Source organism: Mustela erminea, chromosome 2 (genome assembly GCF_009829155.1).
Source record: "Mustela erminea isolate mMusErm1 chromosome 2, mMusErm1.Pri, whole genome shotgun sequence".
NCBI classification, from domain to species: Eukaryota; Metazoa; Chordata; class Mammalia; order Carnivora; family Mustelidae; genus Mustela; species Mustela erminea.
The window spans coordinates 15,948,706-15,976,585 of record NC_045615.1 but is presented as its reverse complement, the minus strand read 5'-3'; the positions used below and the strand labels follow the sequence as shown (position 1 = coordinate 15,976,585).

The 27,880-nt window shown below is 37.1% G+C and overlaps 1 protein-coding gene across 5 annotated transcripts; it reads right to left on the bottom strand.

Annotated features, from left to right (window-relative positions):
* Window positions 1–1,710: 1,710 nt before the first annotated feature.
* On the bottom strand, window positions 1,711–27,595 carry PBK (PDZ binding kinase). 5 transcript variants are annotated; one of them, XM_032332332.1, is made up of 8 exons: window positions 27,423–27,595; window positions 21,575–21,652; window positions 17,229–17,322; window positions 11,879–12,021; window positions 11,204–11,373; window positions 9,352–9,481; window positions 2,849–3,022; window positions 1,711–2,358 (listed from the first exon to the last, which is right to left on the bottom strand). In XM_032332332.1, the coding sequence occupies exons 2-8, from the start codon at window positions 21,630–21,632 to the stop codon at window positions 2,159–2,161; spliced, it is 969 nt and encodes a 322-aa protein (XP_032188223.1). In that variant the 5' UTR covers window positions 21,633–21,652; window positions 27,423–27,595; the 3' UTR covers window positions 1,711–2,158. The 5 variants fall into 5 exon arrangements, with proteins under 5 accessions (XP_032188223.1, XP_032188222.1, XP_032188224.1 ...); XM_032332331.1 differs by having other exon boundaries at window positions 27,428–27,595; XM_032332333.1 differs by lacking the exon at window positions 27,423–27,595 and adding an exon at window positions 23,619–23,637.
* Between the last annotated feature and the right edge of the window lie 285 nt (window positions 27,596–27,880).

Below are 27,880 nucleotides of genomic sequence, written 5' to 3'. Positions count from 1 at the left end.
CAAGTCTGGCTCTGTGCTCAATGGGGAGTCTGCTTGAGGATTCTCAATCTCCCTGTTCCTACCCCTGCTCTCTCTCAAAATAAGTAAATCTTTTTTAAAAAACCAATTTTATTTTAAGCAACAAATTGTGGATAAAGTAGGAACCAGGAGCCAATGAATAATCCACATTTCTTGAGAAGCTACTGATCTGTTTTCTAGAGGTGCAAACGGGTTCTTGGAGGCCTTGCCCTGATAACAAAGGGAAATTTTCTGGGAGGTGAGAAAGCTAGTTGGGAGAAGCCTGTGTAGAACTGCCAATTATAATTAATTCAGCAAAAAAGTCCTGCTGTATCCTTCACTCAGTCACATTACTTTTCTGAGAATAAGGCAAATGGTCCCAAACAAGGTAACATCTAAGATTCACAGAGCAAGTTCCAGAACAGGATAAAAAACTTTCTTGGAGTTGGCAGCAGATCGCCTACAACTTTGTGTTGAGGACTTTAAGACCCCCCCATCCAGACAAAAAAATGCCAGGAACATTTTGCCATTGACAAGTGACAAGTGCTGTGAATTTGCTGACCCAGTTCTTGGGTATTAGTTTGTTCCCATTTAGATATTCCAACTATACCACCCGAAACAAATTTCTCATGGGAAAAAAAGGTATAGGTTAAAAAAAGTATTGGATTATCTATTAAAAAGAAAGCTGCAATTCATGAGAATGGACCAAGAGACTTGTCAAACTTGGCAGACCTAATGAGATCATATAAAAGTCAACGTGAGGGTAGCTATATACAGCATGCAAACTTGTACACTAGATTTTTCTGAGTCAGCTTTCAGTTTGCTTTAATGTCATTTTACTGGTATGCTGATGGAACATACACCCATTAATATCTGTGTACTATTGCTTGGTACAATCTCATTCTCAAAGGAACCTCCAGTGAATTCTAGAATTGTTTAAAGCTCAGTGTGTAATGGTTCTTCCTCTGTCCACAAGAAGGGACAGTAACTTTTCAAACTCTTTGTACAGTCAAGTCCAGGTATATCACCTGGAGTCACAAACACAACTCACTAACTACAAATGCCCGGGGGGGGGGGGGGCACTGCGGTGGCTCAGCTGGTTAAGTGTCCAACCTTGATTTCATCTCAGGTAATGATCTCAGGGTCCTGGGATCAAGCCCCATGAGCCTGCGTTGGGCTCTGTGCTCAGCGGGAAGTCTGCTGGAGAGTATCTCTCCCTCTCCCTCTGTCCACCCCCTTACTGCCTCTCTCTCAAATAAATGAAAAAATCTTAAAAAAAGATAAAATGTCCCAGCGGCTGTGGCAGAGAAACTGCTGATCCAAATCACCCTTGTTTTATAGGCCACAAGAAACTCACATTCACTCACATTCATTCAATACATTTAATGATGACACTCTAATTATGTATAAAATAAGACAAATTCTGGTAACTGACGTCTCCTTTATTCTATATCATCCTATTCAAATTTTATTGTTCTTACACCGGAACTATGAAATGCTTAAGACAGATCACTAAATAAAAATAAAAAAGGGATCTCCATGCAGAAAATACATTTAATAAATTAAAGCAAAAGCGAAAGACCTGGGGAGATCCAAGAGAGCAAGACAAGCCTGAACCAAAAATGCCTGTAAATACCCAAAGAGCCAGTCTTTTGAGCCTCATTCTCTCAGCTTCTGGTGACCATATTTAGTAATAAGCACATCAGCCAAAAAGGCCAGGAAAAGTTTAATGGTTTAAAAAAATAAGCAAACATGGACTTATTTTGTAGTGCGCAAAGTGCTAATCTCAATAGATCCATTAAAATAAAGAAATTTTTGGAATTAATATAAGTAATGGTCACTCAATCTAAATTGTTAGACATAGAGTGTATAGTATTGTATTATTGCTAGTGTTTTAAATTGTACAAACAAATTCACATACTTAAGTAGCTAGTTTCTTAAACTTAATAGAAAACTTCTACAATCTCAAATGCTTACCATCGTAAACATGTTAAATATAAATAATTGTTTAAATGTTCTAGGAGCTATGGTCCTAAAGCTGGTCACTTCAAAAAGTATAGTAATTACAGCTTATCATAGTAACTATATAATGTATTATACTAAACAGAACAGTTATATACATGAGCCAACGTAAAGCTCAGGAGTCACAAAAATGAGGGGATCACTGGACATCTATTTCCAAAGCTTCCACAATGTGTGCGGCAGAAGGGCGATCTTTAGGATCTTCGTTAGTGCATACAGAGAAGAGTTCAATTACTTTCTGGTACGTTTCATCTAGTTCTTCCATATTAACAGGAGGCCTCGTCCCCAGAGCTGCATAGTATGCTTCATCATCAAAGTCACTTTCATCAAAAGTTTGATCTGCTCAAGAGGAGTTGACACAAACAAAATAACACTAAGTCATGGAAAATCTTAGCATCTGCTCAAACTCACCCTCCAAAACAATAGCTCGTCACCTGGGAGGCAGGTGGTCTCTTCCATTACCCAGCCATGGCAGAGATGAGCTACCATCATGGTTTACAGGTCATGAACCTCTCCCTTCTTACTACATGACAGCTCTCCAGTCAATTCCGTTGGCGAGGGGAGTTTCCAAGGAAACTTTCTGCTCTGCAGGATCTTCTCAATTTATCTCCCTATTTATTGCCAATTAACATATATCTCATTTGTAGAAGATTAAACTGAGATCGTGCCAAATTAGTCCACATTAATATAATCCATTATCTCATGCACTAGATCAAACAACTTCCTCATTTAAATTTTAACTTAATAGAAAGATGAAATATAATTTTATCAGCTAATCTTAGTTCAAAATGAAGAGACTGGGGTTTATAGTAAAAATATGTAGTTATACCTTCATCGTCATCATCTGGGAGATTAATGTGTGGAATAGACAAAGTCATCATTTCCCACAGAGTCAGGCCAAAGGCAAATATATCTGCCTTGTCAGTAATAATCCCATTCTCTTCCAAAGCTTCTTTGGGTTTCCAAGGCTCAGTGCCAATGTAACAGGCCTCAGGGTCAGTCACTGAAACAAGTAAAATATAAGAAAGTCGGTCTTTAGGGAAAACACTAGAAATCACTAAGAAAGGCAACCAACCTAAAGAAAACTGGATAAATGTTTTAATGGTTACTAAATGTAGGTAATAAACATGAAAATACACTCAATCTCAATAAGAATTACTTTTTCCTTATCAAATTGTAAAATATTCAAAAAGCTGGCCAGTTGGCAAGGCTGTAGAGAAACAGCATTTCTCTTAGAAGGTGGCAGGAATTGGGGTGCATGAGGGGCTCAGTCATTTAAGGATCTGACATGCCTTCAGCTCAGGCCATGATCTCAGGATCCAGGGATCAAGCCCCAAGTGGGGCTCCCTATTCAGCAGGGAGCTTCTTCAGATTGTCCCCCTCCTTCTGCCCCTCCCCTCTCTTAAAAAAAAAAAAAAAGAGAAGTGGCAGGAATATAGAATATAGATACCACAAAAGATCTCAAATAGCCAAAGCAATCTTGAGAAAGAAAAACAAAGCTGGAAATACCACAATTATAGATTTCAAGATATACTACAAAACTCTAGTAATCAAAACAGTACGGTACTGGCACGAAAGTAGACACACTGAGGGACAGAACAGAGCCCAGAATGAAACCATGCTTATATGGCTAATTCATCCATGACAAAGGAAGCAATCAATATATGGTACTAGGAAAACTGGACAGCAACATGCAGAAGAATGAAACTGGACCCCTTTCTTATACAAAAACAAACTCAAAGTGGCTTAAAGACCTACATGTGAGACCTGAAATCATAAAATTCCTAAAAGAACACACAGGCAGTAATATCTTTGACATTAGCCTTAGCAACATTTTTCTAGATCTGTCTCCTCAGGCAAGGGAAACAAAAGCAAAAATAAACTACTGGGTCTACAACAAAACAACATACTTTTTTTGTACAGTGAAGGAAACCATCGACAGAACAAAAAGACAACTTACTGAATGGAAGAAGATATTTGTAAATGATATATCTAATAAGGGTAAGTATCCAAAATACATAAAGACTCATAAAACTCAACTTAAAAAAACCAAACTATTAATTAAAAATGGCAAGAGAATCCAAACATTTTTCCAAAGATGACACACACCCAGCCAATGGGCACATGAAAAGATGCTCAACATCACTCATCATGGGGAAACTGCAAATCAAATTCACAAGATACCCCCTCACACCAGTCAGAATAGCTGGTATCAAAAAGACAAGAAATAACAAGTGTTAGTGAGGACGTAGAGCAAAGGAACTCTCGTATACTACTGGTGGGAATGCAAACTGGTATAGTCACTGTAGAAGAGAGTACGGGGGTTCCTCAAAAAATTAAAAATAGAATTACCATATGACCAGTAATTCTACTACTGGTATTGACCCAAAGGAAATGAAAACAATAATTCAAAAAGAAATATGCCCCTCTCAGTTTACTCTAGCATTGTTTACAATAGCCAAGACCCAGAAGCAACCCAAGTGTCCATCAATAGATGAATGGATACAGAAGATGTTGCTTACACACAGGTACATATATGCCTGTGTGTGTACGCATGTATGTACACACACACACAATGGAATATCATGGAGCGATTAAAAAAAAAAATGAGATCTCACCATTTCCAACAGCATGGAGGGACCCAGAGGGTATTATGTTAAGTGAACTAACTCCAAGAAAGACAAATACTATAATTTCACTTATATGTGAAATCTAAAAAACAAAACAAATGAACAAACACAGAAACAGACCTATAAATTCAGAGAACAAACTGATAGTTGCCAGTGGGAGGGAAAAGTGGGTAAAAGGGAATGGGAGGTACAGATTTCCAGTTATAGAAAGAATAAGTCACAGGGATGAAGGGCACAGCAGAGGGAATAAAGATGGTGCTGTAACAGCGCTGTATGGTGATAAGTGTAGTTATACTTGTGGTGAGCACAGCAGAACATACAGACTTGTCAAATCACTGTTGCGTACCTGAAACCAACATAATATTATGTGCCACCTATGCATTAATTTAAAAAATACATATAAAAATTTTAAGAAGGGGTAAGAACTGTGTCCATCCATTTTCCTCTACATCCACAGTACCTAGCACAATACCTGACTGCGCTCAATACAAAAATATTTGCTAAATCAATCAACCAATCTAGAGATAACCATTGTTAAAATTTGGGTTTGTCACAGAATACCTCGTGTATAATCTACATGAATATGTCTCCTATTAAAATACAAAACTTAAAAATAAGTTTTAAAGATTTAGATGTATTTTTTCCAAACTTGTCTTAATATATATATATATTTAAGTGCTATTTTAGAATGTGTTCATTTCACTTAATATATCTGGACATACCATTCCTACAAATATAAACCTATGTAATTCTAATGAAATTCTATTGTGTGATGGTACAGTAAATTAAATCATCCCTTACTGATGGACATTCACTTAAAGTTCTGCAGTCTGTTCTGCTACGACACATATTTTTGTAACACAAATTAGTGCAGAAACAATGAAGTATAAAAAGATTAATTTTGTTTCGCCATTACCTGTTATTTTTAAACTTCCTTATAAAGAGAAAGCCTTTGCTCAAGAGAAGAAAAATGCCTTCTCTTAATGCATGGCTGGTCTAGCAGCTTTAAGAACTGCTAGGCTCACTCTAACCTTAAATTGTCTCGTGAAGCTGAGAGTTCCAGTAAAGGAGCTGCCCAGACACTTCCCCCAAGCTTGCCAATATTTTTTTTTCTTAAGAAAGCCAGATCAAATTTTAAATTTTATTTTTTTATTTTGTAAATATTTTATTTATTTGACATCACAAGGAGGCAGAGAGGCAGGCAGAGAGTGGGGGAAGCAGGTTCTCCGCTGAGCAGAGAGCCGGATGCCGGACTCAATCCCAGGATTCTGAGATCATGACCTGAGGCGAAGACAGAGGCTTAACCCACTGAGCCACCCAGGCGCCCAAATTTTAATTAAAAGTATCTATTGAAAATAAATGCCCTTAAGGAAGCACAAACCCAGGTTTATGTTTACTCAGGATGGACTGAGGCTGAGGGTCAGCCAAAATTCCAAGTGTTAGTATTTTTATCAGGATCGTTATTGTTTTTGCTTCTGCTTTCCTTTTAAAGCTACATGGGTTTTGATTTTCTGTCTCAATTCTATTTCCTCTATAAGCCTATGTCTCCTTTGGTTTTGCTAAGTTAATATATCAGGTCATTATTAAAAATACCTACTCTGGGGGCGCCTGGGTGGCTCAGAGGGTTAAGCCTCTGCCTTCAGCTTAGGTCATGATCTCAGAATCCTGGGATTGAGTCCCGCATCAGGCTCTCTGCTCAGCGGGGAGCCTGCTTCCTCCTCTCTCTCTGCCTGCCTCTCTGCCTGCTTGTGATCTCTGTCTGTCAAATAAATAAATAAAATCTTTAAAAATAAAATAAAATAAAAATACCTACTCTGAAAAAAAAAAACCTACTCTGCCCAATTATTTCTTTTGGAATACGTTCTTGGGAATGAATTATAGGATCAAAGGGCATTTTGAAAGGGTTTTCTTCTTTAAAAAAATACCCCTTTCCAAATTGCCCAGTGTAGCAGTTACCAGTGCTGTTCATCAAGTAGTTCATACTCTCTCCCCTCAGGACACATGGCAGGATTGCACTCTCTGGTCTGTCAAGCTCAGATGGAGCCAACTGCCTGGTCCTGGCCAGCGAGTTGTGAAAGAGGGGACTTATGTCATTTCTAATCTTGAGTATCTGTTAACACAAGACTTTCTAGGGCAGCACTTTCCAACAGAACTTTCTGTGACAATAGAAATGCCCCATATCTGCCTTGTCCAATATGGTAGCCAGTAACCATACATAGCTACTGAGCGCTTGCAAAGTGGGTGGGTGGGCTGAGAACGGAACTGTTTAAAATGTTAAAATATTAATTTAAATAGCAAGATGTAGCTAGTATCTACTGCAGTGCACAGCCATAGAGCCTTTTTTACCCTCCATACATACAACGATGACAATATTCCATACAATGGATGTTCGAGCACCTTAGGTCCTCAAGTGAGCATGCGTGGAACGCAGCCATCTGGACGTGCAGCCTGAAAAAGCCTTGGTTGTTGACGCCGCTGTTTTTGAGGGTTTGCCGCCACAGCACAACTTAGCCTAACCTGAATGGTACACCAATCGTACTTCTACATTGCGTACGAGAGTACATGTTAAAACTATTCTATCACTCATAGTAGCATTGAGAAATTTTTAAAATAATTTTTCATAGTCATGGCTTTTTTTAAAATTGTTTCTAACTTTGGTCCTTCTTAATCCCAATATTTAGGAAATATTTACTTACAATTTTTTCCACTTTATTTTTTTTTACATCCTCAATCTATGAGGATGAGCATGAGGATGGAAAACAGCTTTATTTTTCTAAAACATCCAGACATCATCATTTATTGACTCAACCACCTCTTTCCCACTAATACTAAATTGTCACTTTTATTATAACAAATTTGATATATTTGGGAATACCTGACTTTATATTTTTCTGCCTATTTTCTCATGAGTATCACTGCTTTAATTATTGTGGCTTTATAATACTTCTTAACATCTCCTTGGGAAAATTCCTACGAGTCATTCTTTCATAGAATTTTCCTGGCTCGTTTGAACATATATCAAGGATGAACTGTTAATATGTTTATGAATTGTATTACATGTTTATAAACTATGAACTTTGACACATTCTAAAATAAAATAGATCATATTGGGATAATGCAGAATTTATGGGTTTTTTAATTCATTTACTTTCTGCTTTCTGTTTTTTAGGGCTTCATTTTTTTTTTTCTGATGAGAGCTGAATACTCAAACTTAATTTCATAAAGATTAAATAATGAAAATGTTTTAATCTGTGTAGTGTTGACAATATCAAATAGGTTTTGGTTTGTTGTTACATTCTCCTCATTTTGTAAACATTTATGTAGGTGGAATTTGATTTCAGGTAAGAATTATTTACAAATATTTTGAATTCCTAAAAAATGCAGGTGTTTTGTTTCTAATCGTGTCATTAATTTCTAGATTTTTAGTGCTAAGTGACATAATGAATGTCAACCATTAGGCCACTTATACTATTATTTAAAATTTTTTTTTCAGTGTTCCAAAATTCATTGTTTATGCACCACACCCAGAACTCCATGCAATACTTCTACTTTTTGTAATCTGAGGTTTTCTCTTATAATTTAATCTATGTTCAATTTTAATAAATACTTGGACGCATAGAGAATGACCTTATTATCTACTCAGCACTTCTACATCTTAGTTTTGTCTGTTCTATTAAGAACTAAGAAAATTATGCTAAAAAAACTTATTTTTACTGTTTGACAATTTCTCCTTTAATATTTGAAAGTTTCAACTCTGCAGTAGTTATGTAGCCTAAAGGCTCGTAATAGGCCTACCTTCATGAATGATTACAGACATCTGTATAAAGTTGCTCTATTCATCTTGGTTTTTTCCTTCAACCTAACTCATAGATTATTTTACCTTAGTTAGAAATTAAAGTGTGCAAAAGTTCTTAACAGCATTCGTTAATCTTATATTCATATCAAGAAGCAAATTTAAATATTATTTATTAAATAACATGTTGAAAGCAAAGGCTTTCTTTACAAGGCTGGCTTTTGGTTCTCACCGAGACCTTAAATTCTCTGAGGATGTATTTATATTAGAGTGAAAAGAATGAGCAGAGAGACAGGCCAAGGGACAAGAAGCAGAAGGCCTTTAGTAGCACCCCACTTTCCTACTTCTACCCTGTTTCTACCAGTTTCTCCAATCTTGTCACTAAATGAATTCCTTTATAAAACCTTATTAAAAGAAAACTTTGTTTTCTAGTCTCAGATCTTTTACCGCATAAAAATCCCAATCCTGGTTAGAAATAGTTCCTAAAGTCACCTTTGGTTAAAGTAGATGTTAATAAAAATGAAATAATTTACATTATGGGTGTGGGGGGGCGCTGGAGGCTAAGTGGAAGAGAGGAAAGGAAGGATACTGTTTACTGTATACTTTTTATACATGGTTTTTGATTTGTGAAGTACGTAAGCTTATCTATTAAAATACATAAAAATAAGAAATTTAAAAACTGCATAAGAATAACGTTTAAAAATTCAAATATTACTGGGGCGCCTTTGTGGCTCAGTCAGGTTAAGGTTCTGCTTTCTGCTCAGGTCATGATCCCAGGGTCCTGGGACTGAGCCCCTAAGGAGTCTGCTTCGCCCTCTCCCTACCGGCTGTTTGTGCTCTCTCTCTCTCTCTCAAATAAATAAATAAAATCGTTTTTAAAAAAATAATAAAAATTCAAATACTACTTACCAGTCATATTTTCATCCAGTGGTAGAGAGACTCCTACATCACAGATTTTAATTGTTTCAAAATCACCTTTAATTACAACATTTGAAGACTTTATATCTCCATGAAGCAGTTTCTTTTCTTGGTGTAGATACTAAAATAGTGGGAAATTTAACACATCTGAGCAAACACATAAACTGATAAAAATATATATGATAACTTTCAAATACACAAAAACAACTGAACTCCCTTCCTGAACTACATGCAGGGTGATCTGTCCATCATTTCAGATTACTCGAAGTCAGACAAGAGAACATCCCAGGTTACTCCAGTCTGCCATACTGAGCAGACATAAGGCGGCTTTGGAAATCAATGTCTGTTTATAGATAAACTAACTTTTTCTTTTCAAATGCATTTCATACTTTTACAGCAAAAGGGGATACTGTGGCTTTAAAAATATATCACAATTCTATTTGAGACTAGTAAGTTTTAGAAATGAATTTGGAATCTTCAAAATGAGGCACATTTTTCACAAACAAGTTGTCAAGATAATGCAGAACAGATAAGGGCATTAGTTACAACAAGAAGAGGAAGCAGAAATGTCATCTAAGACTAATAGTTTATTTTACACATTAACCCTTAGTAATGATACTCACCTATAATCAAAAATAATCCTGCCAAACTCTTATTTGTTCATTCATCAGCATTTGAGCAACTGCTCTGTGAACTGCTTGAAACTAGTGCAGAGACTATTTTTGGTATATACTTTCGAACACCTACTGTGCTTAATTTAAATGTTGATCATAAATTGAGTAGGCTCAAATATATTTATAGTGAAATTTATTAATTCTACTATCCATACATAAAGTTATTTATTAAATAATTCAAATGATTAATTTAGCTTATCCTATCCATTTAAAATCAGTTTTTCTACATACATATGAAAATATGTACTTAGAAATATTGCTTTTATGCAGTTTCATATTTCACAAGTCAATTTTATATGAACTCTTAACGTGCAACTTTGACATCAACACCAATACATGCTCCACTTTCCAGTCATCCAACAGTGTTCCCAAGCCGCCGTTTCTCCTGTTCGGTTACCTACCATAACAAATTCTTTTCCTTTTGTTGTATGTATTCAAAGGCACACAATTTATCTGACAACACTAAAAGCGCTTTTTTTTTTCACTTGACTTATAGATGTATATTGATATCCAAAACTTAACAACTCACAAAGCAATCTTTAAGAGGTTTGTTTACATCCACAGAGGATTAGGTTACACCCCCCCCCCCACCCCCCCCCACCCCCCCCCCCCCCCCGCCGCTGCCAGGAATAATTACTAATTTTGTGTTAAACTTATTAATCCTTTTAACCAAACCTAACATATGATCTCTATAAACAAAACTACCTGACTTGGATTATTTCAGGCTCTGTAAAGGCCTCAAACAATACTCTGCTCATCAAGATAAGGAAGCCCTGCTAGCTGCAGTATGAGAGTGGATGAAGACTTTCACTTAGCACATCTACTTCTTTTGGGGGAAAAAAAAAAATCTCACCTTGTAATTACGTATGTAAGATAGTTCTTTTATGTTCCACAAAAGCCATTTAAAATATAATGGCCTGCTGGGGCACCTGGGTGGCTCAGTGGATTAAGCCACTGCCTTCGGCTCAGGTCATAATCTCAGGGTCCTGGGATTGAGCCCCGCATCTGCTCAGAATCCCTGGTCAGCAGGGAGCCTGCTTCCCCCTCTCTCTCTGCCTGACTCTCTGCCTGCTTGTGATCTCTCTCTCCCTCTCTCTCTCTGTCAAATAAATAAATAAATAAAATCTTTGGGCGGGAAAAAAACCAAACAAACATAATGGCCTGCTTACCTTTAACCCTCTCGCCATGTTCAAAGCAACTTTTAAAATTATGGCTGCTGGAAAAGGATCTTGGCTGTCTTTATTTCGTTCTTCTATTAAGTCATTTAGAGACTTTTCACCTCCATATTCCATAGCAAGACAAAGACTGCCATCACTGGCTTCAGTGAAAGCACGATAACCTTAAAGAAAACAGAACATTTTCTTACAGGAATAGGAAAAAATAACAGTATTTAAGTTTTTTTACAGTGATGTGATTGGAAACTGACAAAATACAATGAAACAATTATTTATAAAGCTAGTTCAGTAGATACAATGTAAAATGACTTCAGTGTTTGCCAATAGTAACACAAATTAAAATATTTTTAAATGTTCTATACCTTCCTAAATATAATGGTTTCACTAGTCTTATCTACATTAAAGATGAAAATAAGGAAATTATCTAAATGAAGGTCATTTTATATTCCTGAATTCTCTACAGTGCCAGCATCATAATGAGTATTTCTAGTCCCATTAAATTTTAAAAATACATAAGCATCTAAAAATATAATTCTTATTTTAGAACATTCACAATAATCTGGTTCTTGCCAAACTCCATCACCACCTTCATTTTGACCCTGGTCAAGAGACTGTATAAACTGTTTCTGAATAAACACATGCACTACTTCAAGATAAATTTAAACTTACCTACAATGTTTGGATGATGGAGGTTTTTCAAAATCTTAGCTTCATCTATTAGTCTCTTTTGATACATACTTTGATAATGATCATTACATCTAGGGTTAATCTTTTTCACAGCCCAAGGAGAATGAGACAAACCTCTGGGAGATCTTAAAAAAAAAATAATCAAACAATGTATGGAAACAATAATAACATAATGCATTTCAAATGACTAACAAGAACATTCAGATTTTGGAAAGGGTTCAATAATAATTTGTTTAAAAATTTTTTACAAATATTTTCGACTCCTGGGACACCTGGGTGGCTCAGTCACTGAAGCATCCAACTCTTGGTTTCAGTTCAGCTTATGATCTCAGGGTCATGAGATCGAGCCCTGCATTGGCTCTGTGCTCAGTGCACTGTCTACTCAGGACTCTCTCTCCCTCTCACCCTCCCCCACCTCCATGCACGCTCTTTCTCAAATAAATAAATCTTTAAAAAAATTTTAAAATAAAGTATTTTTGATTATCAACACCTCTGCTACATATTCTTTTTAATGAGCTTTTTTTTTTTTTAAAGATTTTATTTATTTATTTGACAGAGATAAATCACAAGTAGATGGAGAGGCAGGCAGAGAGAGAGAGAGGGAAGCAGGCTCCCCGCTGAGCAGAGAGCCCGATGCGGGGCTCGATCCCAGGACCCTGAGATCATGACCTGAGCCGAAGGCAGCGGCTTAACCCACTGAGCCACCCAGGCGCCCCTACATATTCTTTTTAATTGGAAGATATATAGCTCATATATCTATTAGTTACAAGAGAAGTCTGATATCTATTGCTGAAAGGGAGGGGTTAAAAAGAGACAACTAAAAGGAAAAAGATGAACATTATAAATTCTAAACTTCAAAATTATTATACTATTTTCTAATTTTTTCCATTTCAGCATGTCAGACTACCAACTACTTATCAAACATTTAACTATATGTACCAGAGGTAAGTTATAGAATGCTAAGTAATAAAGACTACTATTCAAGAAGTTTAAAGAAGAGATGTATGAGAATCACTCGGCATCAGGGAAATACAAATCAAAACCACAGTGAGATATCACCTCACACCAGTCAGAATGGCTAAAATAAACAAGTCAGGAAATGACAGATGCTGGCGAGGATGCGGAGAAAGGGGAACCCTCCTACACTGTTGGTGGGAATGCAAGCTGGTGCATCCATTCTGGAAAACAGCATGGAGGTTCCTCAAAATGTTGAAAATAGAAGTGCCCTATGACCCAGCAATTGCACTATTGGGTATTTACCCTAAAGATACAAACGTAGTGATCCAAAGGGGCACGTGCACCCGAATGTTTATAGCAGCAATGTCCACAATAGCCAAACTATGGAAAGAACCTAGATGTCCATCAACAGATGAATGGATCAAAAAGATGTGGTATATATACACAATGGAATACTATGCAGCCATCAAAAGAAATGAAATCTTGCCATTTGCGACAACATGGATGGAACCAGAGCGTATCATGCTTAGCGAAATAAGTCAAGCAGAGAAAGACAACTACCATATGATCTCCCTGATATGAGGAAGTGGTGATGCAACATGGGGGCTTAAGTGGGTAGGAGAAGAATCAATGAAACAAGATGGGATTGGGAGGGAGACAAACCATAAGTGACTCTTAATCTCACAAAACAAACTGAGGGTTGCTGGGGGGAGGGGGGTTAGGAGAAGGGGGGTGGGGTTATGGACACTGGGGAGGGTATGTGCTTTGGTGAGTGCTGTGAAGTGTGTAAACCTGGTGATTCACAGACCTGTACCCCTGGGGATAAAAATATATGTTTATAAAAAATAAAAAATTAAAAAAAAAAAAAAAGAGATGTATGAGAAACATTTGGCCCATATACAATTGTGCAAAGAGTAACAGACTGCTCTTCACCAACAAATATTGTGCCTCCTCCGTAACTGATCCGTCCTATACCTTCCACCATATACTCAAAGACACAAGCGTAAGGAGATAATAAACACAAATGAGAAAAAACATAAACTGTCTGTTTTCTAGGAAGCGTCAGTCATTTTCAGAATATTTAAGGGGAAAACATTCTAAGGTTTAAATAAACAGGTGGAACAAAGTCCGGGAAAAGTTACCTGATAAAGTAGGTAGTTATTCATGGGACAACAGCAAATTAAGAAGGACAAAGTGTATGCAACATATGGGCAGGAAAGCTAATGAAAGAGCCTTGAAAGTTAGAGATAAAACATTTCACCATAAGAAGATAAAACAGACTAAACAAAGAATCAGGAATCCACTGTTTTTTTACTAACTCATGAACATGGCTCCATGATTGCAGGATCTTTCTTTTTAAATCAAAAAACATGCACTCAAAGGATGACTAGATTTCTTAATTCACATCCATCTATCATAAGTCTATCCAAAGTATTCTTAAACCTCCAGTTTTAGATAACAATAGCATTTAAGAATGACCTCTTCCATGTGATTTTATTATGAAAAATATATTTTTCAAATTTCAACGTGTACCCCTCAGCTTCTGAAGATTTAGAATTCAGTGAACAAATCCATCTTCACCTTTTCCACAACATATCTGAATCTACCGAACATCAAGAACATATTTACGAAATCTGAATAAAATATTTTGCCAAGCTAAAAATTGATTCATTGAAAAGACAAAACAGGCAGATTTTTAAAATGAGATTGCACAAGGGAAAAAATGAGACCCAAATAATATTGCAAACAAAAATAGAGACATAACCACAGATTTCTCAGAGATAAAAATTATAAGTGAATAAATACTAAAACTTTTACCCCAATAATTTAAAGGACAAAATGGACAAATTCTTAGAAAAATCTAAGAAACCTGACAAAAGAGAAAATGTAATCAAGAGTTTAAAATATTCCCATAAAAAATACAAAGCCTACATAATTTTACAGGTCAGTTTACTAAACTTTCAAGGAACCGATCATTCCATCTTACACAAATTGTTCCAGGGAACAGAAAGAAAAGGGGCTATGAATCTAGCATAACCTTAATAAATCAAATAAGGACAACAGAAAAAGAAAAATCACAAACCAATTTCACAGACATAAAAATCTTAAATAGCAAAATGAATTAATCAGGTTTATTAAAAAATAATAATGTGTCACAACTAAGTTAATCTAGGAATGTAAATTTGATTTAACATAAAAAATAGACTTCTTGGTTAAAAATATAGATTTCTAGCTTATACATACACAATTAATTACGATCCGTCCCAAGCCCCATTAAAATAAGAGAAAATGGGTATTTTAAGACCTATACCCAATGAGAGGGATAGAAATAATGAAAAGGAGACAACAACATACTTTCGGAAGCTTAGAAGAGCATGGGGAAGCCCATGAAAGTAACAGACTAAACAGGCCTACTGACCTTCTTGAAAGTCACTTAAAAAGCAGGTGAATTTCTAGACACACCCTCCCCGATTCTGCATCAGCTGTCCAGCTATTCCCCCAGCTTCTGAACACTGGAGACCCACTTTGGAAGGGTTAAAGCAGAGGACTTTAGCCTGAGGTTTACTGCCATAGTTGAGAACTCGTGAAGCACATGGGAAGAGTAATCCATGACCATATGCATATTAAATGCTGAATGTGTTTTCACATGTGTTATACCGGTTTATTAACATCCAGACCAGGATAGAGAGCACTTACAGCACCCTCAAAAGACTTAGGATGCCAACTGAAAACGCAAAATGTTAAGATAATTAATGAAAAACAAGACAGACAAAAATGAAAAAATAGAAGTATCAGAAGATGAAGTTGTTGGAGAAAGCTCCCAGAAAGCAGAGCAAAAAGAAAATGAGCCCCGCACCCAAAAAAGAATAATAGGAATTCCAGATAGAGAAGAGAATAATGGGGATGAAAATTATCAACAAAGTAATTTAAAAAATAATTTCCAAAGATTAAAGAGTAAGAATTTTCAGATTCCAGAAGGCCCACACCCATGTATGTCATTGTGAAATTTCAGAACATGGTGACAAACAGAAGATCATACGAGGTTCCCGGACAGTGGGAGGGACAAATAACCTAAACCAGATTACATAAAAAGCAGCAGCAATCAGAAAGGCTTCAGAAATCTCAATAGTAACGCTACAGGCTAGTAAACAATGGAACAATGACCTCAAAATTCTAGAGGAAAATTATTTCCAAATAAGAATTCTGACTCAGAAAAACAAAAAGACCCATTCAAGAATGAGAGTAAAATGAAAACATATTCATAAATGCAGATTTGCAAAAAAGTTATTTCCTGTACGTCTTTCAATGGGGAGCTACTACGTGCCCTCAGTCAAAATAAAATATAAACCAAGAAATAGTAAGATAGAAGATACAGAAAAACAGAGAGCCCAATTCACCAGAGAAGTGAAGAAAATCTCTACCAGTTAAAAAAAAAATCCCGGGTGCACAAGGCTATGTTAGGAGGAGTGATAGGTCAGTAGGTGACTACTATTGTCAGTATCAACAATGTGAAGTTTTCTAATTAAGTCTTGCCTACAGTAGAACTTTGTTGGTAACACACATTTTACATTTAAGGATATTTGTTTAAAGGGAGGGGAAAATAAGACTAGCCATAAATCTGTGAGAATTTTTTCTTTCAAAATAACAAGCTTTTAGGCACTAAAAAATGAAGGTCTAAAAAACAAATAGCACAAGAACACACGAAGGGGGTGTTTAAACTACAAATATTCAAGAATAGCCATTTAGTAAAATAATTGCTATGCTAGTCTCAATTCATTACCTTTTTTATTGAAGAAAGCATTTCTATTTGGAAACAATATAAACCTAGATAAAGCTAACGATATGCTGGTAGTCAGCCTGATTCCAAGAACACAATGAGGAATATATATTGACTTAAGTTATTTGCCACTTAATAAATAAAAGTACAGAGTAATGGATATAAGAAACAACTTTAAAAAAATGTTTATTGACACCTATAATTTCACTCTTCTTTTAACACAATTTTCCTACTTTAAAATCAAGCGTATACCCTTTTTTTTAAGGTTTTAATTTATTTATTTAATAGAGAAAGAGATTGTGTGTGTGTGAGCAAGAGAGCACAAGCAGAGGGAGCAGCAGAGAAGGAGAAGCAGACTCCTCACTGAGGAAATTCCTTCTCCTTTAATAATCTATCAGTAGGAAGGTAAGAGAAAAGTTAACCAGGCAAAACTCTGGCAAAGTTATAAAAGGCTTCTAAGACAGGAATATAGCAGTCAGATAAGACCAGGAACATATCCGAGATCAAAATATTTGAATTTTCATCTTCCTTTTTGTCTTCAATTACAGAGCAACTAGGGTTCCATGTGAAAAGTTTAATGTGGAATGTTATACTCACCTTTTCATAAGGTAGACGTTTACCCCAGTGCCAAAGCCAAGCTTCTGCATAAATGGAGAGGCAGGAATATTTATACATGGAGTTGAACATAATGCTAAATGTCAGAAAGAGAAATAAAAAATATAAAATGAGTATTTGAAAAGACCTCAACTAAAGCATAAATTGGCATAGTCTTCTAGAGAGCAATTTGGTACTAACTACCCTAATTTTAAGTGGAAACCCTTTAACCAAATCTACTTTTGAGGCCCTGTCTTACAATAACACCGAAGCACGGGTCAGCAAACAGCCTATTTTCGTTTGGCTCACAAGCTAAGATTTGTTCTTAGATTATAAAAGTGTTGTTAAAAAACAAATAATAATAATCCACAGAGTCCCTATGTGGCCCACAAAGCCTTAACTATTACTGTATGTTGTTTGCCAACTGTGTACTACAGCATGTGTGCAGACATCATACACACACATGCATGCACACATACGTATTTGAATATTGGTATTTGATTTTGTGACTACAAAAAAACAAACAAAAGCCTAAGTAGGCATCATTAGGGTCATAATTACACTCTATCTGTATTGCAGAGCTTTATGTAGTCATTAAAGAAGATGATATGGAGGAGTTCTACTTTTGTTCATGGAACAAATGAACAGCCTTCTTGCCATGAATAACTAAAACACTTGACAAAATGTAAGTTTTCAGACATTTGACGACAGGCAGAGCAGGGTTGTGAACTCTGAGTGAAGAGAAACAATGATGTGAGCCCTATCATAGCCCTAACTTGCTGTTTTAAGGCAGTTTCTGGGCTGCAGTGCAAAGAAACACAGCCCAGAAGTCTTGTCAAACTCAGGAGACAGAGATCAGAAGTCCAAGAGACCTAAGTAGCTAGAATTTGTGGAGTAGAGAACTATAGGGAGCCACAAAATGAGAGAAAAAGCTCCAGAGACCTGAAAGAGGTCTCCCTCTTTTCAGTGTTGGTTATAAGCACATCCAATGGATAGACACCCCCGCCCCCCGCCAAATCAGGGAAGACACCAAGTGTAAACAGTAGACTAAACAGCTGTCAGAGAGCACACGGGTCCAGGAATGGTTCAGTTACCAACAGCCAGGGTGTGGTAACTCAGTTAATACCCAGGGCATTGAATAAAGTCCTCTAAACAGTCCAGCTAAATTGTAACCCAAGGAAAAGGTTTACAATAAAGCTTAAAAGCAAACCTCAAAAAAAACAAGCTAATGTGCAGGTAATGTTAACTGGACCATCACAAAACTACACAGTCCTCCAAGGAATAACGAAATCTAGCACTCGACAATGTAAAATGTCCAGCAGCCAATAAAAGAACTACCAGGCATGAAAGAAGAAATATGACCCACACCAGGAGAAAAATAAATCAATGGCAATATACCATAAAATGACAGTGATGTAGAATTAGGAGGTAAGAACCTTAAAATAGAAATCTTAAAAATATGCTCAATAATGTAAAGGAAAATGTGAGTGTAACAATAAAAGAAAGATGTAAAAAAAGCTTCTAATGGAACTACAAGAAATAAAAAAGACAATGGATAAGAATTAGAGCATCTAGAGATGCTGTTAGAGAACCATCTAGAGAAGAAGGTAACTAAATTTTAAGACAAAGCAACAAAAACTATGAAAAATGAAGTACAGAAAAAAAATATAAAAAAAAAACAAGGAAATAATCAGCAAGCTTTGGGACAATGGCAAAATAGTAGATTTGATCCAACCACAGAGAATTACATTAAAGGCTATCTAAATACTGTTGTCCAGTAGAATTTTCTGTCATGATGGAAATGTTCTATATCTGTGTTGTCCAGTATGGTAGCCACTGGCCACATGTAGTTGCTGAGCACTTGAAAAGTAGCTAGTACAACTAAGGAACTAATTTTGTAATTTTATTTTTAATTCATTTGAACCTAAATTTAAATCACCACAAGTGGCTAATGACTGAACAGTCCAATTAAAGGCAGAAATTGTCAGAATGGATAAAAACAAAACAAGACATAATCATCTGCTATCTATTATAAACTCACTTTAAATATAAAAACATAGATGAGTTAAAAGTAAAAAGTTGGAAAACATCCTATTCAAACAGTAATCAAAATAAAGCTGGATTGGTTTTATCACATAAAAGTGAACACATATCACATAAAATGAACTTCAAAGAGTACAACACTGGATAAAGACATTTCATAACAGTAAAGTGGTAAATCATCAAAAGAAATAACCATCCTAAATGTAAAAGTATCTAATAACAAGCTCCAAAATATATAAACAATCACTGTAGCACTCAAAGGAAAAAGTAGGTAAATCCACAATTGTGGTTGGAGATACCTCTCTCAAAAACAGAATAAGTAAAATTGGTAGAGATACAGAAGACCTGAACAAAACAACTTAAGTCAATCAACTTGACCTAATTGATAGTCATGGAACACTGTACCCCTAAGCAGCAGAAAGCATGACCTTTTCTCTCTCTTTTTTTTTTATTTGACAGAGATCACAAGTAGGCAGGGGGCAAGGGGAAGCAGGTTCCCTGCCGAGCAGAGAGCCCGATGTGGGGACCAACCCCAGGACCCCAAGATCACGACCCGAGCCAAAGGCAGAGGCTCAACCCACTGAACCACCCAGGCACCCCAGCATGACTGTTCAAGTGCCTGAAGTGTTCACCAAAATAAATAAACCTCAAGACAAGAAAGAAAATGTAAAATACCAGTATCAAACATGAAAAAGGAGATATCACTACAGATCCAACTGACATTAGAAGGGTCATAAGGTAATAAAGAGAATATCAAAGATAACATTTTGCCAGTATATTTGACAATTTTAAAGTGAAAAACTTTATTGAAAAACACCAGCAAAGTTTATACAAGAAGAAATAGATAATTTGAAGATCCCTATGCCAATTAACTTATAAAGTCACTGTTAAAATCTTCCTTCTGAGAAAACTTCAGGCCACATACATGGCTTTACTATCAGTACAAGAGGAAAAACCAGTTAAGGAAAAAAAAAATTATCAACTCCACATATACTTTCCAAGGAAAGAGAAGGAAACACTCCCCATCATACTTTATGAATATAAAATATGCTAATATCAAAACCAGAAAGACATTCCAAAAACAAAAAAGACTATACAGTCCAATATCCCTTATGAACACAGAAAATATTAGCATACCGAATCAAACGATACATAAAATACACCAGGAGCAAACTGACTTTACCCCAGGAATGAATGGTTGCTTTAACATTTGAAAATTAACATAAGTTACATTTAAAGACTAAAACAAGCAAACTATCTCAATGGATTTCTGAAAAAGCTCTTGACAAAGTTCAACATCCACTCATAATAACCTTCAACCTGATGAAGGCTAATAAAAGGAAATCCCTCTCCCTGATAAAGGATAACTGAGGACACCTGGGTGGCTCAGTGGGTTAAGCCTCTGCCTTCTGTGCAGGTGATGATCTCAGGGTCCTGGGCTCGAGTCCCGCACTGGGAGCCTGCTTCCACCCTTCCCCACTGCCTGCCTCTTTGCCTACTTGTGATCTCTCTCTCTGTGTCAAATAAATAAATAAAATCTTTAAAAAAAAAAAAAAAGATAACTGAAAAACCTACATCTAACATAAAACTTCACTAGGAACAAGGGAGGTATGTCTAATTCACACCTCTTCTATTAAAAAATATACTAGAGCCAATGAAATAGGGAAAGAAAAAAAGAAACTAACACAGACTGGTTAAAAAAAAAAAGTAACACTATCTTCATATATTCATCTACAACAGTACCAACTATGTATGTAATAGCCTAAGGAACCCATAAAAAGCTAATAGAAGAAGTGAAAGCACAGTTGCAGGACACAAAGTCAGTACACAAAAATCTACGTACTAGAAATGAACAAGATAAGATTTTCTCCTAAATTATCTTCCAGAAAATGTATAATTTTAATCATTTTTGTATGATTAAAGTGGAGATCAATTTGCCTATGAATATCCAAAAGCTTTTTGTTGTTGTTGTTGAAAAGATTACCCTTTATTCACTGAATTGCCTTAGAAATTCTTCCCCCACAAGAGCACTGCATGTACCAGAAGGGGAAAGCTAAAGTACTTCATTCTAAATCGGTTAGAATATCAATAAAATTACCCACTAGATGGCCAAACCCTGGCCTACAAAACAAGTCTTATTAAAATCAACATTCCAAAGAGGACTTACGCTAAAATTGTATGTGTATGATAAATAATAATTAAAGGATCAAACTCTAATAATGATAAATAATAATTAAAGGATCAAACTCTAATAATGCTAAGACATTTCTATAGCAATAACAATGAAAAAAGATTTTATATCTCACCAGATTTCTTTTTTTCAGATACTTTGCTTGGTGTCTTGAAATTATTGATTTCTTCCATTGTAATAAACACTTTAGGTCCTATGATGAAAACAAATTGAAAATCACACTGCAGTTATACAGAATACAACTCTTATTCATGAAGGGAAAAAAACCCTGTAACACTGTAACTCATTTTATCATATAAACATAAAATTTGAGAACTGAAAAAAACCATGACAAATATTTAGTCCAATTTTATTTACAATGAGAACACTGAGACCTAGAGAAGTAGAACTACTTACCCAATGTCATACTATTAATTATTAGGTTTTTATGCTTGTGTGTTATTAAAAAGTAATATACACACTAGGGGAAAAAAAGTTATATATGAACTTGGTTAAAAAATAAAAATCACCTAGTACATAAAGTTTCCCTCTCGCTTCCCGGGGGTCATTGTTAACAGGTCTTTCATACATTTTAGAGAAACCGTCTGTGCAAGCAGCATTTATTCAGAACAGCCAAAAAGAAGAAGCAGAAGTATTCATCAGATGATGAATAAACAAAATAAGGCATACAATATACACAACAGAATATTATTCAGTAATAAGGAGGAGTCCTGATATATACTACAGTATGAATGAACCTTAAAAAGATTATGCTAAGTGAAAGAAGCCGGACACAAGAGGCCACATATATGATTCCATTTGCAGAAGATGTCCACAATAAACAAATCCACAGACAGAAAACAGGTTAGTAGTTGACAGGAGCTGGGGAGAAGGGAGAACACAGAGTGACTCCTGGTGGGTGTGGGGTTTCTTTTTGTGATGATAAAAGTGTTCTAAAATTGGGTAGTGATTTAATATACTTAATTCAGACTATTCCTAAAGTTGCTGCATCATATATTTTCAGAGAGTAAACTTAATAATATGTGAATTATATGTCTCAAAAAGTTATATAAAAATTATCTATCAACAAAAAATATACATACTGTGTATACAAGCAAGTTAATCCAAGCTTTTTATTTCTTCTGTAATATGTCTGTTAAAGAATCCTTTTTTATAAAAATTTTAAATATTACTTTTTCTTTATTAAAAATAGTTTGGTTCATATTAGATTTATTGTAAAGCAAACTGTCACTACATGTCTATAAGATTGTTTGGTTTGCCTATTAAAAAAATTGGGAGGCAGATTAAGGGTTTGTATCCAAAATATATAAAGAACATAAAAAAATCCAATTAAAAAATGAGAAGACTTGAATAGACATTTTTCCAAAGACATAACAGATGACCAAGAGGCACATGAAAAGATGCTCAACATCACCCCATCAGGGAAATGCAAATCAAAATCACAGTGAGACATCACCTCACACCTGTCAGAATGGCCAAAATCAAAACCACAAGAAACAACATGTGTTGGTGAAGATGTGGAGAAAAAGGAACTCTCATGCACTGTTGGTAAGAATGCAAATTGGTGCAGCCACTGTGGAAGACAGTATGGAGGTTCCTCAAAAAAACTGAAAACAGAACTATTCTATCTTCCAGTAATCTCACTACTTGGTATTTGCACAAAGAATACTAAACACTGGGTGCCTGGGTGGCTCAGTGGGTTAAAGCCTCTGCCTTCGGCTCAGGTCATGATCCCAGGGCCCTGGAATCGAGCCCCGCATCGGGCTCTCTGCTTGGCAGGGAGCCTGCTTCCCCCTCTCTGTCTCTGCCTGCCTCTCTGCCTACTTGTGACCTCTGTCTTTCAAATAAATATATAAATCTTAAAAAAAAAAAAAAAAAAAGAATACCAAACACTAATTCAGAGGGATATATGCACACAAATGTTTACTGCAGCATTATTTACAATAGCCAAATTATGGAAGCAGCCCAAGTGTCCATCAGTAGATGAATGGATAAAGAAGATGTGGTACAAATATGTAGTGGAATATTACTCAGTCATAAAAAATGAAACCTTGTTGTTTGCAACAACATGGATGGATCTAGAGAGTATAATGCTAAGTGAAGAAAAATACCATATGATGTCACTCATATGTGGAATTTAAAAAACAAAACAGGGGCACCTGGGTGGCTCAGTGGGTTAAGCCTCTGCCTTCAGCTCAGGTCATGATCTCAGGGTCCTGGGATCGAGCCCTACATCGGGCTCTCTGCTCAGCGGGGAGCCTGCTTCCTCCTCTCTCTGCCTGCCTCTCTGCCTGCTTATGATCTCTGTCTGTCAAATAAATAAATAAAATCTTTAAAAAAAAACAAAAACAAACTGGAGGTGGTGAAACAAAGACAAACCAAAAAACAGACTCTTAACTACAGAGAACAAACTAACGGTTACCAGAGAGGAGGAAGGGATGAGATGGGTGGAATAGGTGAAGGGGATTAAGAGTACGCTTATCATGAGCACTGAGTAATACACAGAACTATTGAATCACTCTATTGTACACCTGAAATGAATATAACACTGTATGCAAATGACACTGGAATTTAAAAAATAATAATAAAATAAAAATTGGCAGGTAGAGAGAACATATGTTTAAATTTTGAATAGAGCTCTTAATAAATAGTATTTTTAAAAACTCTGCCAAGAAAAATCACCTCAAAGGCCTACCTTTAATTGTCTATTAATGAGAAGTTTGGTTTTTTTTTTAATTAGTTACAATCACCACTGTTTTCAGATTTGCCTGAATTTTGAACACCAAAGATCTCCTTTTCGTGCAAAAATACCCTAATTTTATCAAGCGAAACATTTGACTAAAAGGAAGGAACACATTTTTCAGGACATTTGAGGTCTTTCAGGAAGGATAAACCATTTTAACAGAAGGGGTTGGAGGAGCTACTTCCACTTGGGAAATAATTTCCCCATATGGTTCTGATTGCCCTTCTTCCATCTTCATTCATTTGCCCTCAAAAGAAGTTGTGAAGGAGCACTCGATGAGCTTCTAAGATTCCTATGTACCTATGAGAAGCCATTCTTCATTCACTCAGTCAACACACAAACTTATTGAACATGTATTATGCACCAGGCACTGTTCTAGGCACCGGAGACCCAACAGTGAACAAGACCCAAACAAACAAGACAAATACAGAAGATAATGGTATAGGGGCTGGGGAAATATACAGCAGTGAGGTGAGATGACGGGCTGAGACAGGAGCTCCTTTGAAGGAGCTTGAAATTTGAACTGGGGTGGTCAAGGGAGGTCTCCTTGAGATGTTGTTTAAAAGAAGTAAGGGAGCCAGTCCATGCAAATATCTAGGGGAAATCTGCAGGGCAAAAGTAATAAATACAAAGGCCCTGAGGCTGAAAGTATTCAAGGGAAAGCTAAGAGGGCAGGGCTAGCAAAAAGGAGAAAGAAATGAAGTCAAAGAGATTGGGCATGAATGAGAGCAAACCAAGTGCGGCACTGAAGGCACAAAGACCTCATCTTTTCTTCATTGAACATCCGTCACAGTAAGGATTTCAGCTCTTGCTGAGAAAGAGGAAGATATTGGAGGGTTTTACAAGGAAGAGTGATATACTCCATGTTGTGTTTCGACAGGATCCCTCCCGCTTGTGTTTATTAACTGAAGGGGAACAAGGACAGACACAACACTGCAGTAATCCAGGAGAGATATGGTGGTTTGGATCAGGATGGTAGCAGTAAAGAGATGGTGAGAAATGGTTGGGTTCTGGACGTATTATGAATCTGGAACCAAGAAGAATTCCTAATGTTTGGATTTTTGTTAGGAATGAGAGAAAAGTCAAAGACAGCTCTAAGTTTTCAGACTGAGCAACTGAAAGAATAGAGGTACCATTACTCAGATCAGGAAGTCATTTTTTCTTTAAACTTTTTAAAAAGATTTTATTTATCTATTTGACAGAGAGATAGAGAGCACAAGTAGGCAGAGCAGCAGGCAGAGGCAGAGGGGAAGCAGGGTCTCCGCTGAGAGGGAGCCTGATGAGGGGCTCGATCCCAGGACCCTGAGATCATCACCTGAGCTAAAGGCAGCCGCTTAACCAACTGAGCCACCCAGATGCCCCAGGAAGTCAATTTTGAATACCTGATTAGACACCTGAATAAAAACGTGAGATAGGCAGCTGGATATAGGTCTGGAATCCAATCTGAAGGTACAAATTTGTGGCATATCAGTATATACATATGGTATTAAAGCCAAGAGACTGGTTAAGATCATCTAAGGAGTAAATGAAGATAGGAAACACAGAACTCTGAGGAATCTCAACATGAGAGATGAAGAAAAGAGTAAACTGACAAGGAGCCAGAAAACTAGGATGCAAAAAAAAATCCCACAAAGTGAGGTATCCTGGAAATTTTACTGCCTTTTAAGTCTCATTGCCCTTTCCCTCAGCATAAAGATCTGATCCTCAGAAGCAGCATAAAATCTTCCTCCAACTAAAAACATCTAAGTTTAAACAAGGCTTTTAATATTACATTCTAGAACACTCGAGGACTCAGTCCCGCTTCCCACTACAGCCTACTTGCACCTAAAAACACTACACCCTCTCCATCTCACGGTTGTCTGAGCACCTTCTGTTATGGCAAAATAGTTCAGGCCTCAGGCAACTGAAAGATGGTTTCTAGCCACTAGTCCAAACTCACAGATTTGATATATGTAATCTATATACATATAGATCTATCTCTTTCTCTATATATAAATTGCTAAATAACCACAGTGTTCTGAATCACAAGGTTTTTACAAAGGTAGCAGCATTAAATTGTGAATATCTTACATGATGATACATTAGAAATGAAAGTATTATGACGGTGGGCAAAATTTCATTGTCTATGGAGTATTTAGGAGATTTTTAAAAATCAAGTACTGTTTAAGAAGCAATATTTAAGAATTAACAGAGCTCAGCAAGTTAATCAAAAGATCTATTGGATCAGATGTCAATAACTTTGGTATGCGAAGCCACTGTAGGACTAAACACATGGACACTAGTGGGCAGAACTGAAGTGTATAGACAGGCAACAACAACAACAACAACAACAAAACAAAAAAGAAACAAAGAAAAAAGAAAAAGCAGAAATACAGGATTGGTAACGATAATGAGAAAAGGAAATAGAGGGGAAAAGAAGCCTGAAAAAGAAAGGCAAAGTTCTGATCGGATTATTTCTAAGGTTCTGCACGCTTTACATCCCAGGGCTTCCTGGAGGTAGAAGCACAAACCGTTTACCCACCCCGTCTGCTCCCCCCCACCCCCCATCCAGGAGCTTCCAGACGGCTAGTAGTTAAAATCCTTCTTCCACCAGCTCAGTCGCCTCACCTGAAAACTGGAAGCAACATTAGACGTCAAGTTCAAAGAAGGGAACCGTGCTTTCTCAAGAACCCTCTTTTTCAAGCCCTACCCTCTCTGTTTCCACCAGAAACCCCTCACCAATTCCAGCCGCCCCTAAGAGCTGGAACTGAGATTCACTGGGCGGCGGTAAGAAACCAGCGTTCCCACCAAGCGCAAGCCTGTGTTCGGATCTGGTGCATCTAAGAGGTCCCTAAACCCTGGGGTCTCGCCTGGAGCAGAGACCCGGGCCTCTCGGCGTCTGTCTGTGAAACCAACCGTAAAATAAGGGCAACCCGCTAGATCCTTGGTCTTGTCCTACGGATCTTCCATAAACAGTACAGACTGTTAGGCTTCACTTCGAGGAAAGGGCAATTTCTTTCTTGAAATCCCCACCCTCCCCTGCGATTCAGATGCGCACGCGGGTTTGGGTCGAAAACACTTTTCCTAAGGGAATTCCCCGTTGAACGCCACATTCCCAACGTCACCTTTCCCTCTGGGCCCCGAGCTGTCACCAAGCAAACACAGAGACCGCGGCTCCGGGGGTGCGGGGGCTCTGCCCCAAGCCGGGTCCACGCGCGGTTAGGGGTCCACCAAAGCCCACCTTACCGCAACCGCGCCGGGGTGGAGCGGTCCAGGCTAAGGCTGTCTTGAAAACGGATCCCGAGTGGCCCTCAGCACAACCGCGGGCTGCCTCAGGGCCTGCCACCCGCCGACACGAGCACTCCGTAACAGTCGTTGGGACGGGACCCTCCCCGCTTTCAAAACCGCGCGCGCCGCCCTTGCACGGCGGCGAACTACGGGGCGGCACGAAGGACATAACAAACCGTATTCGTCGTTCTCGGCGTTCGGCATTCCTCCTCCCCCCCGCCCCCCGCTGGCTTTTCCTATCTCAGCGATTCCATCTTCCTATCAAATGCGGACGCCTTGAAGACAAACGAAAGAAAGAACAGACAAACTGATTTTTACACATCCTGTCAGCCATTCAGAGGGACAACTTCGGTTAAAAAGAGTTCTATCCATGCATGTACTTAAGGCCGAAATTCTTCCCCAATTACGAAC